The following is a 20,802-nucleotide window of genomic DNA, read 5'->3' on the forward strand; positions in this document are numbered from 1 at the left end:
AGTAGTTTATGTATCGTCTTACCAACATGATAGTTGTTCAATGTTCACTGAAACATTTGAAGGCGACGATGGTAAATGTCATGACCATGGGAGTCAGATTGGCCTGTGGGGTCCACAACTTCTTGAAGGTGTCTTATATCTTGCTCAGTTAGGGGTGTAGGAAATTCTGGAATAACAACCCCTGATTCTTGTAAGAACTCATCAGAGTGAAGGACACTCTCCCAGTCAATGTCAAGTTCTTGCAGATCCTAGGATTCAAAGAGTGACATAAATTGACAGTCTAAAAATGACATATTTTGAAATGTAGGCTACTGCTCCAGTGAAAGTATGATTAACAATGATGAGCACCTCAACATTCTCAGCCTCATCTGTGCTGTTCTGCAGCTTGCCCAACTGCCACAGCTGTTGAGGGGTCATGCTTCCCTCTGTGCGGAGTGGGTGATGGTTCCATCCCTCAGCAAAGGTGCAAAGGTCACGGTGGAGACGGGGAAGGAACACAAAATGCACCAGGAAGATGTGCAGCGTGTTTGAGATGTCCAGTAGTCCCTCTTCTTCGAGACTGTGCAGTACATCGTAATAAGTACTAGTTACTGCGATCCACACGTCACGCCACAGCCGTTCGATTCTGTTGTGGTAAAAATGGTAGACACAAAGTGAAAGGGGTACTTAAATGATCACAGCTATCTGGTCACATCCAGCATTAAAATCTAAATATTGACACATTGAACTAAAATATAAAGAGGTGTGTTTGCCACTCTGCAGTTCCTGCTCAAATTAAATGCTGTATTGGCTCAAATATAGAATGATATTTTTTTTCTCCAGAAATTGTATTCTCAAACATGGGGTTGTGCTTTAATTGAGGACTAGATTGTCGTTACACATCTGCGCCACTAGATGGAACCAAAGTACTGGTGACCAGGAAGCAAATGCAGAGTTACAGTGATCTGATGAAAAATGGAGGAATGTGACCATCTGGAAAGAAGGAGCTTGAACGCTTGACAAGTGAGCAAACAACAGAGGTGAAGTTTTGATGGCAACTTTAAACTGATGGTTCAACACAGCAGAGTCAGCAAACTGCCAAGCCGCCAAGATATATTAGACTGAATTATTAATGTTCATGAAGTTGAATATAACTTGGATTTGATGGTTATAAAGTTATTTACATCATTAATGCAGTCATTGAACATTTAAGGCTACTTAATTATTGCTTATTTTGAGAAAGAATATATGTTTTATTTATGTATTTATGGTGCAGTAGTATTTATTTATCTGAAATGACGTGAAACGTTATCTCTGTTATGAGTTTCTGAGTTTAGAATAATTGTACAATAAAAAGTTCGTATTAACCTTATTGTTGTCAACATATTTTTATTTTCCCAAAATGATAATTGAAAAATAGGGGTCGTCTTATAATGAGAGTCGTCCTATATTCGGGCCAATACCGTAGTTACAGTACAATGTCAGACCACGCACTTGACACTTTAGTGCCCTAAAATCCAGATGTACCATATTGACTTCCATCATGGCCACAGGATGCAATGGAACAGGATCAAAACAGCACATGCTTCATGCTTGTTTCACAGTCAGAAGCAACCCTCTTACTTGTTGGTCCACCTGAATTAAATGAAATTCAATTAATCGTAACTGAAGTTTAATTAGACAACTCAGGAATGACAAATCTTTTATTGAGCATAAGCATTTAGCTGATGCACAGCAAAAAAGCCTCTTCTTGAGCATAGTTGTGGTCAGGTTCTGTCGCAGACGACTGTTCCCTTATTGAGCTGCTTTACCAGACCAGGGAATCAAGTCGAAGAGCCCATCCACCCACAGTGGATGCTGGGGAGTTGGTGGGTTTGCAACACTTCACAGGTAACAGCAGCAGTGACATTTTGCAGAGGAAGCGGCAGAGTAGTGGCACAAACATAACCATAGATGATCAGTTAAAGGTGTAATACAACATTTTGATTTCCGGATGGATCACCTAAATAACTGGTGGGTCTGTTTGTCAACCATTCTGACGAGCTGCTTTCGTAAGGCGGTTCTCCGTGCTCGCGCCCAATCAGCTTCTCCCTTTTGCGCATTCAGAGTGTTTATGTAGCCGGTGAGCTTCTGAGCTAGTACTGACCGATGGCGAGTCTGACATAATGAAACTGTAGCTGTTTCGGAAAAAAAAGCTTTATTTATGAGCGAGGCGGATCGCAGAAACTGTACAGAGCCGTGCACGCCGGAGAAGAGGAGGTCGCGCTCGTACACTTCCGCGTTTTCTGGGAGAAGCAGGAGAGCCGGGCGGATGGTCTGGAGCATGGCGTTGTTCAAAAAGTGAGTAACAGACGTGGGGCTTCGTCTTTTCGAGAAAATGTTGTATTCCACCTTTAAGCTAGGGATTCAAATAGCCTGTCCTATTTGGATGCAGGACAGCAATCAGTTGATAAGGATGGGCACATCCTGATCAGCTTTACCTTTATCATTATTAATAATAATATCATTATTGTATGCCTGAATTACCTCCGCTGGCTTTGCATCATATGTTGAAAAACAAATGCACGGGGATACAGAAATAATGACTCAAGGTTGAGTCAGTGATTAATGTAACTTTGCTGAAAATATGGTTAGATTTACCTCTGATTGTGGACGCTTTTTCCAGAAATGAAACTGCCGCGGTCAGTTCCTCCAACAGTAAACATGAAACGGGCAATGTCAACATTCTCCACACCTTGATCACCTCTGACCCTGGTTAGTAAGAAGATTTTTATGAGCATTAATTTTATCACAGTGCTGAATATAATACAGCTTCATGATGTACATAAGAATACAACACCACTTGTACCTTGAGGGTAAACCATTCCTCTCACAAGCTGTGAAGAAGAAGGAGAACCCAGTAGACGCCTTGTTGTTGTTGGCGGGTTCCAGGTACAGGATCTGGAAGAAGACATAATGTAATAATTAATTGATTAATAATCTTTTATTAAATGGATCATCAACGACTTTAATACTACACTAACCTAATAATCATTTTGAAAAGTTTTGTAAAGGAAATAAATATGATTTCAGACTCTTAAATGGATATTTCATGTTTGTTCTTTGTCTTTGGTTTGTGGACGAAGACATTTGAAGACATCATCTTGTGTATCTGGAAAAACTGATTCATACTTTTTTACATTTTATTGACCAAACATAAAATAATCATTAGCTACAGCCCTAAAATATGTCATCTGCCCAATGTAAGTTATTTGAATTTGGTCATGTTATATGTAATAAAATATAACAGAGTAAAACCTGTGATAATTCACAAAAACATTTTTTAATCTGATTACCTTTCTGGAAAAGCCATCAATGCCCCCAAAAGTGACTATGTAGTACCTGTTTTAAGAGAAAGTAGAACTGAGATGTGTTTGCTCTAGAAGCTTCAATTAACACCTGCTAATTCTGAAAAAAACGTACCTTATGAGTTTGTGGTTAGTGTCCACATGGACAAGAGAAAGGGGTGCCCTTACAGAGCAGCTTCTCCGAACAACACAGCCAGAATCCCCACAGCATCGGCTCTATGCACAGCTGCCTTGACTCTGTTCCACTGTATCCTGTGGCCGAAGGATCTCAGTCTGCCCATCACTAACCCACAGCCAATGTGAGGCATATCAGCTTTTATTTCAGAAATTAAAGTGTCAAGCTCTTGATCAGACATAGCACTGTAAGACCCTCCAACGGAGATTCCAAATTCGGCCATTCGGCGGGATACTGTCGCCTGACTGGCACCCAGCAGTTCTGCTATACATGGAATGGGTAACTGGGAATCCATCAAAGCTAGTAATTTCTCCGGTTCAATCACAAATTTGGGTCGCCCTCTCACACCTCGCATGGCCTGAATTTCAGCTGATGGAATTATTTGCTCATTTTCTATGTTCTGTCTAACCAGACAGCACAGTTCTCTTAAGCCATGTACTATATCCAATGGCATGGCTATCTGATCTGCTCATGTGTCAACAAGTATCCATTCATGGGTGCACATGAAGTTGAGGTGGTCAAGGTCCAAGTCAGGATGACTGATGACATAATGAAACTTGGTTTGCAGTCTTTCAAAGATATGGCGTCTCAGCAGGTTCTGTTGGAAAAGACAGCAGTGCATATCTGAGTGTACCGACCTCATTTTGCACATTAAACATGACCTGAAACAAGAATGCTTATATTAACATTTTCAGAACCACTTCCTGATGAAGACAGCATCTGATTATTGATATAAAATGTTTTCAAACAAAACAAAGAAAATACATGGATATATAAATACATGTTGTATGGTGTTCAGTTCAGGTATGTTTAAAACCAGGTATATGATCAAATGAATAATCTATAGTAGAGTGAAAAACTTTTACATTTCAGCAAGTGTTTTCTAAGTCGTAATGCGATAGGAATTAGGAATTTTTCTCAGTAAAATAACATTCAATTGCAATGAAGGGTGAACCGTCATTGATTTTAGTGTACTCCAAAGCAGTATTTTTCCACCTGTTTGCGAATGCAAATCGTATTGTTTGTACACAAGAAACCATCTATGAAATCAAATATTGAATAAATATTCTATAGTTTTCATTAAAATGAATTTAAAAATAACTTGCCTGAGGTGCGTTTTCACTTTGCCGCTCCATTTTAGCGCCATCTGCTGCCCCGCTAGCTTCAGGATGGTGGCATTGTTTTCCTCACCAGCACACCTCAAAGAGCAGTGTTCGATGCGGCTATTACAGTCGTTGTAACGAGAAGCTTGGACGCTGCTGTATGTATTGAATGATATTTTATTCCAACAGTGGTGAAAAAAATAAAAGAAATAACATTTATTACAGCCCCGGAGGGAGGAAGTGGATAAAGCCTGTTGAAAGAGTGTCCGCCCGTACGCGACGCTCCTCAGAAAACAGCGAACGCACCCGTATACAAACAGGGATCATCTGATTGGTCAGAGCGAGCCGGCTTCCTATTGGCTGACAGCGTTGATACATGAAAAATCCGAGAGCAGAGCAGAGATCCGTGAGCACAAGTTCCTGAGAGCAAGAGGAGGAGTTTGAGTGCGAGCGCAGGAAGTCTGCGCGAGCAGCGTCGTAACCGAGCGCGAGGACACAGTTTGAGCGCGAGAGCAGAGTTCTGAGAGAGAATATCACGAAATCCGAGAATGAAATCGATCAATGCTGCTCTCAAATCAATTTAAAATGCTCTTGAATTTTGATAGGGATTTCATTCCATACTCCCCCGCCTAATGACCTGGACCCTCTTCTGTCTGACCTCTCTGTTCTTTGGAAACGAGTGAAAATTAAGATAATGCTGCTTCAGCCCATCAGAAAAGCAGCAGGTAGGCTGCAGCATCGGTTGTTTTTTCGTTGGTGCCGGAAGCAGAGTTACCCACTGACTGCGCATTTCCGGCTAAAAAACCCGGAAGTGTGAAAAAGGTCTATTTGTTGTAAGAATTTACAGAAAGAATCTCAAGTTTTTGTATTTAAATGTTTTATAACAAGCCTTAGATATTCATATTAATGATACAAGAGTTATAGGATACTTTCTAAATTTAAACATCTCAACATAATTAAAGATCTGCTCACAGTGGAGTTTTTACAGCCGTCACAAAGATCCTTCTGCACTTCTGCTGCTGTGGTTTGATGTTGTGTTGTTTTTATGTGTATATGTATGTTGGTAAATGGACGACACTTATATAGCGCCTTTTCATCTGCATCAGCAGAGCCCAAAGCGCTTCACACTGCAGGATCACGTTCACCCATTCACTCCACACTGGGTGGTGGTGAGATGCTGCTGTAGCCACAGCTGTCCTGGAGGCTGACGGAGGCTGACGGAGGCTGACGGTCTGCGCCGTCCGGATATGTTGATGTAGCACTTTGAACTTTGTCCAAGACACATTTCCCACTGGGACAATAAAGCCAGCTAGCTAGCTGTCTGTCTATCTGTCTGTCTATGTATCTATCTACAGTACAACAAAACTGTCAAATTTCATCAAGACTAAAATAAAGGCTAGTGAATAATTCATGTCAAAACGAACCCTGGTCCACTGAGCATGACGTCCTTCATGATTTGGGTTTCAGGGACAGAGTCAGAGGACGAGCTCTTCTGCTGCTTGCTGGCTCTGCAGGGTTCGGTTGTTGTGGACGGCTGCTGATGGTTTCAGTTAGAATGAAAGTTCAGACGTCAGTCTGCTGTCACGTCCAAGGTGCTGAGTGTGTATGCAGATGTGTGTGTGGGTGTGTGTCTGTGGTGTGTATGTAGGCCAGAAAAGGCTCATTTTGTTCGGATAGTGTTGATTTTCAAACTTTCACCCGTCTTGGTTTTAAATGATCCCCATTCTTGTGTCCTGCTGTTAAAGGAAGTGGCTTTGCAGGAAGGACTCGGGCCGGCTGGCCGTCAGGGTGTCGCTGTGAAGCAGAACCAGGATTCCTGTCGGTGTCAAAGTGGCTGTGACTGAAGCTTTACCCGTGACGCTGCTGGAGCTTTACTGAGACGCTGGGCGGACGCGCCCCGGCGCCACAGAGGACTCCCTGTTTATTCATGATTTTGAAAGCTTCATTTAAATACTTGGAAAAGTTGTTGGTGATTCAGATTGAGCTGAGTGGTTGATAATGACACGTCTCGCTTCACACGTTCATCTTTTACAGCGACTTTTTTTTTTAATATTTCATTTTCAGATTTTCAAAAACACAAAACATAAAACAGACAGAAGCAAAACAGAACAGGAACGACAAGAAAGAGAAAACAGACCCTGGAGCTTCCAAATAAAAGAAGAAGTTATATGTGTGTGTGTGTGTGTGTGTGTGTGTGTGTGTGTGTGTACCATGTTGTTACAGTGTTTACCTGGTCGGGTGTTGCAGAAGTAACAGTCCAGTCCAGATGAGCCATCCCTGGCTTTAAGATGGTCAATAAATGGGCCCCAGTTGTCCAGGAATTAGTTTCTTGCTCTGGCTCTGAAGAAGCGTAACTTTTCCATCTGAATAATACGAATCATTTCTTTGAGCCGTTTCCTGAAGCACGGAGGATCGGGGGACTTCCGATCCAGGAGCATCATCTTTTTCGCGGCGAGCACACCGAGCATTAACGCCTGTCGGACCGCCGATGAGTGACTGGAAGCAGACCGAGTAGCCAGAGAGAGCCCGTTCTGGGTCAGCGAGTAGATCCAAGTCGTATGCTGCTCTTATGCATCTGAGGACAGGACCAAAAACAATGGGATAGAGGACCCTCTGCACCCCCGCATCCATGGCCCGATGGAGGAACCGATGGACAGATTTTATGTAATTTAAGCTTTGAAAAATGTAAACGATGAATGACTTTGAACGGAATCAGTTGATACCGAACGTCGATGCAACATTTGTGAATTCCGTTTAAGGCTTCGTTCCAGGAATCCTCAAGCTGTAGTTGGTTTGACCCGGTTTCTCTGCGATGAAGCGTGGAAACCGCGGTGGAGAGCAGCTTCACAAACCAGGATATCAACTGCCGAGAATCAAATATAGCTTATGTTAACTAATGTCATTTCTGTTAAGTACAATTACCGTGACGCAGTACTTGACAAAGGTTTCAGTTCAAAGTTTTCTCCACCCCTAATGTCGCTCTTACATACGCCGGTTTGTACATGTAGGATGAAGATTTGATCTTTTGTGACCAGTCTCACTCTGGACCGGCCTCACCAACCTGTGCTGACACCAGCCCTCTACAGGTAGAGCCTTTTTTTTTTTTACTTCACTGCAGTCATTACTGTACTGCTTTAATGGTGAGAGTTTGCCTAAAGCTTTTGTTGTCTGTTTGCGTCTATATGCCTGAATGCAGGAACATGAGGCTGAATGTCCCAGTTGCAAGGAAGCCTTTTCTGCCTCACATGTGGAGGTTCGTGCTCGTTTTTGTGGACAAAGGTAATTGTTTATCATTTGCATTTTCCCCCTACTCTGTATATACGGTAGTACGCATGTAGTTTGTATTTTTCTTGGGAAATGTTGCTGTTATTACTTTGGAAACTTGTCTAGTCAGCACATTAATTTCAACAGCATAATATTTGTGAAGATCGTTAATGCCTTCCTTTATTGTTGCAGCCCTGAGGACAGAGCCCGTGAAGGGAACACACCTCAGGCTGATTTGGATTGTATTTCATGGTGATATTATTATTAATCTTATTATAAAAAAGTTTTTATATGTGCTTGAAAATATATTTTGGAAAATCTGACTTATATCAAGACTGTATGTGTTGTTACAGTGTGGCGGACGTCACCGAGTGGGCCAGATCTCGGGTGGACGCCAACAGGACCTTTGAATCATGTGTGTCTCGGGAGAACGTGGTGGAAAGGAGGCTGAAGATGTGGAAACGTCAAAAAAATGGCAGTCCGGCTCGTCTCCTAAAAATCACGTTCCTGGGTGAGCCGGGGTCGACACAGGGGCCCTCAGGACGGGAGTTCTGTCTGGTAAGAGCTGGACATCTGTGAGGAGTTTTGTCACGGGGTAGAAGCCAAACGAAGGATCATTACTTTCACCTTTTCTGTTTCCTTGATGGCTTTGATGTTTTGTTTTGATGAATTCTGAACTGAGGTGTCTTCTATGAACAGGCTTCAGAAAGCTCAGTCATCTAGTCGTCACATGATTTGAATAATCAGACACTTCTCTGGACTTGATTTGACTTGCTGTGTTTTGTATTGCAGCTGGGATTGAAAAAAGACTATTTGAAGGTGAAGGAAAGGGAAAGATGCCCAAGTCTGCAGGTACATGTACATATGTATGATTCTGATTGTGAAGCAGGACTGAGGTTTCTCTTTGTACTTGCTGTATGTTGATGAAACCGTCTCCTCATGTTTGTGGAGCTGCAGGGGAAATCTTCGCCGTTAGTCTAGCCCAAGGAGGACCAGCACCACGGTTCCTCCAAAGGTGGTGTTATGACGCTATCGTTTCTGGCAATCCTTCATCTGATGACGATGTCCATGACACAACCTGCTCACCACTGGTTCGAGAGCTAAGTAGATTTTGTTTTTTTAACATATGTTGTCCTGTTCCACATTTCATTTTGTCTTTAAAGGCTTCACACAAGTTACTTTATGTTGAAAATAATAAATGTATAATTTGATGTCTTTGGATTGAAATGGCAGAAGACGTGACGCCTCACTTCCAGGATATGGCGGACGGTGGCTACACGGGCAACATCGACGTGGAGCACAAAGACAGAATACTGAGGTGTGTCCGCCGTCATGATATAAAGCTTACATGATATCATATGGAGGGGCGCAAATGCAGACGGCCTGTCTGACATGGAATTGCCATTACCAGCATAACTGAAGATATTTTCTTCTTCAAGGGCGATTCGACTTCACGTGAAAACCAAAAGCATTCCCATGCTTCAACAGCTATCTGAGGGCCTGAAAGTGTGTGACCTCCTCAAAGTGATACAGGAAAGGCCCGAAATCTGTCGCAGCCTCTTCGTTGCAGGAGAAAATGATACGGTATCCTATTAATACCACAGTAAAGATGTTTTTACAGAATATACTCCATGATGTCTTTGTTGTTGTGGCTGTCATTTGTAGGTTGATGCCCTTTACGTCACCTCCCATCTGGCCCCAAAGATGAGCTCAAGTGGATCAAGTAAGCAAGTTAAGGAAGCAAAAATCTTGGAGCACTTTCAGGACTTTCTTCTGGAACTTGAACGTATGCACAACCATTCAGGCTCACGTAAGTAGTGGTGGAATGCCACATCGATCTCAATCTGGGTTAGCACATTTACCACAAATATGTTCCTTAAAGCTGTATTGAGGAGTTTGCACGTTTTATGTGAAACAGCGCCCCCTGCAGGCCTTGGGTGTAATGCAGCTTAGTGAAAAACTCGTCCCTAGTTATATAATAGTAATAATAATAGTTATAAACATAAATCATAATGACCAGCAGATGGCGGTAATTCAACCAACGGGATGCAAGGTGCTGTAAAAAACCACAGAAGAAGAAGAAGAATCAGGCGCTGCAGAACCCAGCTTGTCGAGGCTCCCAGCTGCAGACAACACGGTGGCCGCCGTTTAATCCACACCGGAAGTCCACACCGGAAGATGTTCATCCGCACCAGATCGGCTTTGTGGAGGTTGTAACTTCTTGCTTCTCTCGCGAGTGAAGAAACTTTTTGCCAGGGGTGTTTGTTTCTCCCCCACACTGGAATCCTTCACGTGTAGCCACTGTAACCCCGGTTATTTCCAGTAGTATCGAACATTCCGATGCTCCTGAACGCACCATGCAAACAGACGTTCACGAGGATTAAAAAAAACAAAAAAACAAAACAGAAAAGAGAAAAACCCTGCGGCTGCTATAAATGTGCGTCTCTGCGGAAGGGAAGCTCCGCTCCGACCAGTGAGTCTTTTCTCTGCAACACCAATAATTAACCAAATAACCAATAAATGATAATGTGGTTAATGAGCGATTTGACCTCGTATGGAAGAACCTTCGCTAAAGCAGAAGGAATATATTTTTATCTGTCATTAGCACTAGAGATGAGCCCAGATGTTCTTAAAAAACCAGACAAGATTTTATTTAAATTCATCTGGAAGAACAAGGTCTGCTGTGTAAAAAGGGAACTCTGGAAATGCGAGCAGACGGGATGGAAGGATCGAGTTTTCAAACACTTAACAATGTATTCAAAATTAACTGTGTCGATTAAACAAAACAGGACGTCAATATATGGAATGCTGTCCCAAAATATATATTTAATATGGTGGGTGGAATTCAGTTCCCGCTTAAATGTAATGAAAACAGAGAAAATCCCCCTGCGCTCTGTAATTTTCAAACAGGCGCTGCCCTCCTGGAGGCCGATCTCCAAGCAGCTGCTCTCTGGAACAATGAAAGCATCACACACTGAAACACAACTTTATTTTTCAAAACCTGGTTTAATAAAGGGCAAATGAAATAAACGAACTAGGAGAAATAACCAGCTATAACGAATTAATCACTAAATACAAAATCTCACTCTGACAAATAGAATCTAACTTTATTGTTTCAGTGTCACCAAAAAGGCTGGATTCATCCATTAAAAGGATCAAAATTCAACCCACATCCGGAAATTGAAACGCAGATATCAATAAATGGAATGGATATAAATAAATGTTCAAACAAATTGATCAGAAACAATATTGGCCCCGCAGGTCGGCCGGCAGCAGCGTCCTGCTGGAGCGCCACATACGGTGAAGCAGCCTGGAGCCAGGCCTGGCTGGAGAACAGGTCTGCATCAATAACGAAATCAAAGAAATAACCTTTAACCACTTTTTTTTTTGTATCACCAACATAGATATGACAAGGACATGCATGACTGGGGTTTTATATGTGCGTGTTAAAAGGAGCGCCATCATGGTTTTTCTCCTCATGGACATTATTTGCTTATGTACATAAAGAGACGTCATCATTTTCTGTGAGCATGCGACTCGTTTCAGTGATTTCAAAACTAAAGCTACTTCACAGATGGTATTATTCCTCACAACACATAAAAACAAATGAGCAGATGGGTCTGGGACATGGTGGTAATAAAGTACAGAAAAGTAACTGGGTGAAGAAAGTATAAATAAGAGTGGTCATTGCTGTAAAATGTCAGCCTTTCAAAATTACACGTTTTCTTGGATTACTGTCAGTCCTGCATGAATCTGCCTTTGCTTTTTTATATTTAAATCAATAATGCATCATATTCTGGAGGATCACATTCAGGCCTTTCTGTTCTGTGAGTAACACGTCTAAGAAAGGTCTACCAGTGATGCCAGGTCAGCAATGATGCTTTTCCAGCTTTATTCCAGTTTCATTACAGCACCACCTTCCAGTGTTACTGTCGGTTGTGTCCCTCTACAGTAGGTGGAGCGGAGTGCCCCCCCCCCCCCCCCCCCCCCCATGTGGGCGTGGCTCTGGCTCCTCTAACTGTCATGTCGCCGACGTTTTACAGCAGAGAGAAGTGCTTGTTTTTCCATGATTTTGAGACCTGATTTTATGTACTTAGCAATATTTTCAACCTTTCAAATTTGGCTCAGTGGTCAATGACACACGTTTCTGTGGCATGAAAAACTTAAAACACGGATTTATTTTTGCTTTACGGGGACATTTACTGTGACGGGTTACCTCTGGTTGTGGACACTTTTCCAGCAATAAAGCTGCCGCGGCCAGTTCCTCGCACACTAAACATGCACGACCCCCTGATCACCTCGAACTCTGGAAGACAGAAAAGATAGAACAGTTATATTTCAATGTGATGTAAATCACAACAGTTTAATTTGTGAAAGGAATATTCTTAACCATTAACTTCATGGGCGCTGGAAGGACCTCTGATTAAACCGATAAACACGCTGACGAGCGGACCAGCTGCTCCTGCAGAAAGTGTGATCGGCGCTCGGCGGCGCTCGGCGGCGCTCGGCGGATACAAGTGGAGCCGCCAGCTCGTCCGCATTTTTAACAGCAAAGCTCTACGGCATGTATCACAGCAACCAAAATGTTGGTTGTTGTCGCATTTGCATGACATCACACACTACACACGTTGGACGACGCCCCTGTTGCGTTGCAAAAACAATCTATCAGATCGGTCAATAATGTGACCCAGTCTGAGCAGCCACATCCAGTTAGGACATTTTCTAATGCATTCAAGAAGTCCAGTTACTGCAGTTATGGACCTTTTAAAAAGAATTACCATTAGTACAGAGCTGACAACATGTTGCATTTCTTATGTCACGCTGTTCTTGCCTTGATGGCCATCCAAATTTCCCAACTCCATCCATGAAGAATCGGGAAGCTGCCTCTGCTTTGCTCCCTGCTGCATCCAGACAGAAGATCTGTAACAGAGTGTGAGTCGTGGCTCGTGTCGTCGTTCATAACAGTGAGTCAACAAGGATATGAAAACAACCGTTACCTTCCTTGAGAAGCCATCAGTTGCTCCAAAAATCACAATGTTGTACCGATCAAAAAGTTGACAGTTATTCTGCACTGATTACAAGTGGGTGACATTAAATGTTTACAAGTTCAGTACACAAAAACACGCCGGATCAACTTGTGATTTGTGTCAACGTGGACGAGTGACAGGGGAGCAGGAACGGAGTATGTCCGCCTTGCGATGCCGCTCAACTGGATCATCCGAGCTGCTACTCCTGCACCATCCACACGCTGCCAGGAACTTTTCTCTCTTCTCCGCTGAATCCGGGAGCCCGTAGATCTGAGGGATCCTTTCACTAGCCTGGAGCCAGCATGGGGCAGTCTTGCTTTTATTGACCTAACCTTCAGATCTAAGACTTCATGGGGAATGTCTGAAGCCCCCGCTCTGACAGAGGTTGTGTTCCTGCATTCTTCTGTATAGAGTGGATCTTGAAACGCCGTGGAGGTTAGCCAGAGATGTCATTGGTAACTCTGTACCAAGAAGATCCTGCAGCATGAGTCTGTCAGTGTTGAGGCGGCGTCGCCCCAAACTTCCACTCCGTTCAGCAGACGTCACATCATCCAACGGGATGAACCATGCTGTGTGACAGATAACTGCTGACAACATGAGACCGCTGCTGCACATGGTCCACCACGGACTCAGGGACGTCAAGACAGGCTGCCCCAGCTCGAAGGAATCGCAGCTCCTGTGTGCACACCAAATGCAGATGCTGGAAATCAGTAGGATCTCTGCTGATTACAGAAGTCAGTCTGTCCCCGACTCTGGACTGAAGCTGCAACCACAAAAAGAAATATGAAATTAAAGTAACAGCTAATTATAACTTAAAAGGGATGTTGGCATCAGCTACACATACAAGCACGTCTTATTATTATAGGATAACACTTTTCCCACAGTAGAGAAATGTGTGCATTACCAAAGCTCATATCCATACAACGAAAGGAGAATGAGCGATTCAAAGGAGATACGAAGAAGAAGAGTAGTAAAATCTACATTGTGCCAAGAAACATTTAAAAATCAAAGGCTCTCGCGTTAAGGCATTTGCCAATGTGATGTGAGCCTGCAGATCAAACGCATTTAGTGACAAATGATTCCAGTGTTGTGCCAAAAGTTGATTTTTGCCAGAAACTGGTTTCCGGTCCACTTGAGCGCGCACAGCCGCCGTGAGTGAGAAGCACAGCTTCTGTGGTTCTGCGGCGGCAGCCTTCATCAGGCTCAAACAACAAGTTTGTATACGATCATCTGACAGTGTTTACTTGTGTTTGTGTTTGATAGCCTCCTGTTGCCTTATATCACTGTTTAATAGGCCAGTCAGTGATTGTAATCTGGCTTGTATTTGTGCTAATAAATATGTGTCACCGTGGTGTTCCATGTGTTCTTTTGTCTACACCAAAATAACTAGATCGCTCAGCAGAGTAATTTGATCCCACAGTGCTTTGTATGGTTTGAAAATTGAGTAAAGGGACATTACAGTGTAAAAATTTGCATATTTTGCTTGCCAAAAACGGATTCATGCCTCTGTTATTGTATGCAGAATGATATTTTGCCCCCAGATGACTTAACATAACACATCAGAGTGACATTCAAAAGATTTTACTTCAAAAATACTTTTTAACCCCCTGAAAAATGAGAACAGGGGCACGACAATGCAGAAATCAGGCTATTTCACCGGTCAAAGCTGATTCTTTGAATCATTCATCAGTGACAAAACATGGAAGTGGATAACAGATAGTCACGTACCTGGACTTGTGATCGCAGCTTGGTTACTCATTCTTGTGCTCGATTATCGAACATGTCCTGTAAAGGAAAGTAAACCACACTGAGTTATAATAGCAGCATTTTTATACAATTACATGAAATATATCAGCACCGAGGAAACGCTTCTGTTTACATTGCTGCCCACTGCCAAACGTGTCAATGGGCATCTGCAAAAAGAGCGGCGACCTCATCGATTCTGCATTCACTCCTGTTGCAGGGCACGTTTTGGAAAACCTTCATATATTTATCCGTTTACAAAATGATCTGTTAGTTCAACTGAGAGGCCCAAACTGACAGAAAAATGTGACTTGGAAAAGATCCATACTGGCACGGCCGGTCTGTGTGGCCCCCGCACCTGGAATCCTGGGGCTCACTGTCACCCTGTCATAGCGTCAGGCTGCTGCGCGCTGGAACCTGGCCACAAACTTAGTAATAAAGTTTCATTGTCAACTGCAGCAGGGCTATTGTTCTGTAGGAACGGTGACCCCGCGAGTGCAGTGCAACATGTTGCATGGTGCATGGTGCAATCGCAGCCTTGTGTCCGCCTCGTATGCTCCCCACCCACACACCACCGGCTCCCTGCTCAAGCCAGGACAAGTCCAGACAACAGTCTAATCGGCGTACATGCACTGCCCAGGCCGTTTAATACTGCTCTCATGAACGTACGACTGCTCCTAGTCTAAAATATTTTGCGTAATTGATTTGTGCGCAGCAGGGTGACTTACCTGACGCGGAAGCAGCGAGCAGCAGCGGCGCCGAGGTGAGCGGCGAAAACTGGCGGTGGAGCGAGATCAAACCGACCAATAGGAACTCTCGTCTCTTCCACAAGCGTTGGCCCCGCCCATTCGGTTCAGTCAGATTTGCAAGCAAAACTTTAGAATTCGCAACCAAAAGTTTTGAGCTTGCAAGCAAAAAATATTAGTTTTGATTGAAGTAAAGTCAAAATGTTTTCAAATTATTATCAGTTTTCTTTGATTGATCTTAGTTTTTGGTTGCAACTTTAAGTTTTTTGGTCTCAGCTCTCTTTTTTGGTTGCAAAACCGTTTTTGATTGATTGAATAATAAAGACACACAATGCTCTCCATATGCCTCCAGCGCAGCAGGGCCCTGGCTTCAGCAGCACAATGATACTTCTTAAGAGTGGGGAGGCCAAATCCTCCCTCTTCCGTAGGTTTCTGCAGATGTACTTTGGATATTGTAGGCGGCTTGTAACCTCAGACAAATGGAAGAAAGATTGAATCTAGTGGTCTGAAATATTCTGAGGTGAGAAAAAGTGGCAAGTTTAGAAACCGGTGTAGAAACCTGGGGAGAGCCACGGTTTGATTGCATTAATGCGCCCGGCCATGGAGAGTGGCAGGATTCTCCATTTCTCTGTATTATTGTTGAGCTTCAAAATCATGTCTGCATAGTTGAGTTTGAATAAATGCTTGAGATTCCGAGGTATTTTAAGCCCTAGGTATGTAAAATGATCCTTTACAATCGTAAAAGACAAGGTGTCCAGAAAACGCTGCTCTAGATGACTTGTTCATGGCATGAATTCGCTTTTTCCCCAGATAGTTACCAACAGTTCTCCTGTACTAGATTTAATTTTAGAGATCGCACGATTTGCCTGAGCGCCTTTCAGCTGTCTGGCCAACAACCTCTGTGGTTTATCCCCTAACTCAAGTGACTGTGTGTGACCTTCAGGAGGAGATTGCTTATGGTTCCACCAAGAATTTTACTGTGTTCGTATTTCAAGCTCAAGATCTTGTTGTAGTCTTCTGGAGACAGGGAGCCCCTGTAGGTCTGTTCTACAGTTGGAAGTGCATTCTCGATTTCCACCAGGCGGCGGCGCTGTTCCCTTTTCTTTAAAGCCTCAAAAGAAATGATGTGACCTCTCACCACCTTGAGGGTCTCCCAGAGTGTAGCGTCTGAAACTCCCCCGTATCGTTGATCTCAAGGAATGCCTCAAGGCGTGCAGAGATCTACAGGACTGTCTCAGAAAATTAGAATATTGTGATGAAGTTCTTTATTTTCTGAAATGCAATTAAAAAAACAAAAATGTCATACATTCTGGATTCATTACAAATCAGCTGACATATTTCAAGCCTTTTATTATTTTAATATTGCTGATTATGGCTTACAGCTTAAGAAAACTCAAAAATCCTATCTCAAAACATTAGAATATTTCCTCAGACCAAGTAAAAAAACAAAATTATAACAGCAAAACAAAATCAAACATTTGAAAATGTCCATTAATGCACTCAGTGCTTGGCAGCCATGGATTAAAACGCCAGCAACAGGTGCGTCAAGCTTTAGTTGCAATGAGACGGGACAGTGATCCGAAATGAAGATGTTATGGTATTTAGTATGTTCAATCTCGGATATTAATTTTGCATCTACTAAAAAGTAGTCAATCCTTGTACAGGATTTATGTACATGAGAGAAGTAAGAACAGTCTCTCTCTGTCGGGTGTTGTAGCCTCCAGATGTCGACCATATTTCTGGACTTCGCCAAATTGTTTAATGTTCGTACAGACAACAGTGTTACTGGCGCTCGGGAGGAGAGTCTGTCCAGGTCCAGGTCCAGGTCCAGGTCCAGGTCCAGGTCCAGGGAGCAGTTCAAGTCACCACCAGGATCTCATTTGTTGTACTGCAGTCAGGAATCAAATCATTTATGGAAATAATGTGGATCGTCTGTATTCGGACCAAATGTAACGGTGTGAGAAGGGTGTGTTGTAAATGATGGCAAAAAGGTGCAACACTGCCATCTAGTGGCGCAGCGGTTGTTGTGTCAGCTGTGAAGAGGACGAAGACGCCATTGCTGTAAGACGTCTTTTAGCATGGTCCGGGACAATTTTAAAGTTTTGAAGTGTTTCAGACTGTGTGATGTTGTGCTCTGCTGTGTATTGGGTTCCTGACTGTTTGGTGCCGACACTTTGCCACGTTGTGGGTTGTTCTGTTGTAGAACGTTTTCTAGAGATTGTTATTAAATGCTAAACTAGCTCAGATGCTAACTCGTGTTTCATATGTTGATCAGATTGTCCCGAGACTGCGTGCTGCTAATCACAAGCCATTGCTGTGCCATGTGCTGGGTTGCAGAAAGAGGACTGTGCAATAAATGTCCCACAATCCACCTGACTGGCAACTGTGGTGCATCGAAGTGTCAGTGAATTGGAGCAACGTTCACCTGTAGCCACGGACTGTCACACATACATGTTAAGAAAAGTAACAGGAAATGAATTTATACTTCCGGTTAATCAAATACCTGCCGTTTGGCTCCGTGGCTGCCGAAGCAAATTAAAAAGGGACATTTTTGTGAAAGAGAATGGCGACGCCCCTGGCTGTAGATGAAAATGGCGCTTGGTGAACTTGGGAGATCCAATTTTTATTTTTTTTTTCCCCCTTGTCCTGTTCGGCAAGGACCCTAACCCTAACCCTAAACTTGAAATACTTACAACAGTAATATATATCAGCATGAATATACGTCCTGGAGAAGTGAGAACGTTCACAGAGCGGGACTTTACGAAGACAACAACCCAGACCCTCTCATAGAAGTAACTTCAGACTAAAGCTGCACTGCCACCTAGTGGACGGCGGTAAACTCTGCACTCTGCAGATTCCTGGAGGGTGGAACTATTGGAGCCAGTGAAGCAGCCTTGTTTCGTGGTTCATAAAAACTCCGGACATAGGCGCCCACAGGCCAGACGTCAGATGTCTCTGCATTCCGCCGTCACTTAAAATGAGGCGAACCTGCTGTGAACAGCGACGTGTTTTGACACAGCTGAGCTTTAAGATAAGTTAGTGTGAGTTCATCCAGATCGGGCCAACGTCTGGAGGCAGATACGTGGCACTGAGTATTTTCAGAGGGACTCAAAGTGTTTTCATAGAGCGAACTAAAAGAAGAGGACTTGATTAAAACATCGTGCCCCCCCCCCCCCCCCCCCCCCTTTGCCCCCCCCATATTAACTTCCCATCCAAAAATATGAATTAATGGAACCAGTCAGAGGACTTTAAACATGAACACACTGTTATATTATATTCTGAATATGACTTTATGTTGTTTTCAAACAGATGTGGTTCAATTTGAAGTAGCTACAGTAACTGGCCAGTAGGTGGAGCTGCGCTCATGACTGGTCACTATAGAGTGAGGCGTCAGAAACGTTACTGTTATATTTAGTCGCTGTTGTTTCAGGGAAGGAAAACTGGAACCACAGCTAGAAGTAAATAAAAAGTAGAAAGTAACATAACATGATTCAGTCTTTGATCGTGACTGAGATCGGAAACTGTTCGGATCGTGTTGGTGAATAGAAATGAGTGAGACCGTAGCAGACGGTTAACAGCCGAATGAGCGAACGATAAGATTCATAAGGCCCGCCCACAACGCAGGTCTGACCAATAGCACAGTAGTTTCCGGTGGGTTGTGCGATCACGGCTGAAGAGGATGTGTCTGACGATCTGTCACACTGTCAGAACCGGTTAAACTGAAGACGTGATCTCAGTTGTGGATTTCATTCTTATTATTTTGAACAACGTAGAGGGAGACAGAGACAAGAATAGACATTAGTTATTAAAAGACAGTTCTAGGTTAAGTTAAAAAAGGTGAAACAGTTCATTGGGGAATAAGTTCGGTTAAAAAGAAGTTCATTGTTTGTAAATACCTGTTTTTTGTAAACTGTTGTTCACTAGATGTATTGTTGTGTGATTTGAATGTTCTTGATGTAGATAAGTTGAAGTGAAGCAGAATCCGGCCGTCGCTGTAGAGGGAGCCGTCAGAACTGTTGTATTTTGTCGCTGTTGTTTCAGGGAAAATAAAACTGTTACACCAACGACCGACTCCATCGGTTTTTAAAAGCGTAACAGACACACTCACCAGCTCTGTGCTCACTGTCTCTATGTCGCAGCCATCGCCAGACCTTCTGGCTTCTTCGGCGCAGGTGTGGCGCGCTCCCGGTTCAGCCTCAGGTCGCCGTTTTGGTCTTTTTGCAGCTTTGCTCCATTTCGGGGATCCAGGAGCTCACGGAGCTCCAGGCACTTGCAGAATCTTCCGGCTGGTGTTTTGCTGGCCGCCGCCGCTCGATGCCAGCGCTCCCTCCTCGCCGCCTCTCCCGCCGCTGTCCGTGCACGCCCCGGGCCGCATTCCGCTCCACATCCGCGGCTTTCTCCAGCCGTCACACCCGTTGATTTACAGCCGCTGTAATCGCACGGAGATCATCGCGTGTGTCCATGTGGACACGTAACGCACTTCTCACGGCGCCGATATCGGCCTGCAGTCGCTCGCTCTCTTGAGTGAACCACAAACATCCAGGTTAGTAAAACTCACTGGAGGAAAATCATCCAAGTGGTGAGATAGAAAATGCGGAACCTCCTCCCCACATCCATCTAGAGCCTTCAGACAGCTCTTCATATTGTTTAAAGGGGGTATGAGGTGTTTTTAGATCTTCAGTATCAACCTGCAGCCTCCAGCTGCAGCTCTGCCCAGAGCTGGATGCTGAAAGCTTCATGTGTCAAAAACAACTTCAATCCATGTTCCTCTGCATCAGGCTGCCTCAAACACTGCAAATGAGTCGCTGTCTCTTTAAGAAGCTCCTCAGCTCAGAGACACGCCCCCTCAGAGGAGAGGGGCGAGGCAGCGAGCTGTGCAGACTACGTCAGAGCTGGGGCGGAGCTGTGCATTATGGGTGGAGCTGTGCATTATGGGCGGAGCTGTGCATTATGGGTGGAGCTGTGCATTATGGGTGGAGCTGTGCTTTATGGGTGGAGCTGTGCATTCTGGGTGGAGCTGTGCATTATGGGTGGAGCTGTGCATTATGGGCGGAGTTGTGCATTATGAATGGAGCTGTGCTTTATGGGTGGAGCTGTGCATTATGGGTGGAGCTGTGCTTTATGGGTGGAGCTGTGCATTATGGGCGGAGTTGTGCATTATGAATGGAGCTGTGCTTTATGGGTGGAGCTGTGCATTATGGGCGGAGCTGTGCGTTATGGGCAGAGCTGTGCATTGTGGGTGGAGCTGTGCATTGTGGGCGGAGCTGTGCTTTATGGGCGGAGCTGTGCATTGTGGGTGGAACTGTGCATGATGGGCGGAGCTGTGTTTTATGGGTGGAGCTGTGCTTTATGGGTGGAGCTGTGCATTGTGGGTGGAACTGTGCATGATGGGCGGAGCTTTGCAGCACTGAGTGTTTC

General features: G+C 43.9%; 1 protein-coding gene across 1 annotated transcript in view; it reads left to right on the plus strand.

The window, feature by feature from the left end:
* The window catches only part of LOC115402245 (T-lymphoma invasion and metastasis-inducing protein 2-like), a 45,913-nt gene extending 26,054 nt beyond the window's left edge, over positions 1–19,859 (plus strand). The window contains exons 13-14 of the mRNA XM_030110759.1: positions 19,524–19,556; positions 19,609–19,859. Of these exons, the coding sequence (XP_029966619.1) occupies positions 19,524–19,556; positions 19,609–19,859 (284 nt within the window). The remainder of the gene's footprint in view (positions 1–19,523; positions 19,557–19,608) is intronic.
* The last annotated feature ends 943 nt before the right edge of the window (positions 19,860–20,802 follow it).

The sequence above is a fragment of the Salarias fasciatus genome, chromosome 15 (genome assembly GCF_902148845.1).
Source record: "Salarias fasciatus chromosome 15, fSalaFa1.1, whole genome shotgun sequence".
Classification (NCBI taxonomy): domain Eukaryota; kingdom Metazoa; phylum Chordata; class Actinopteri; order Blenniiformes; family Blenniidae; genus Salarias; species Salarias fasciatus.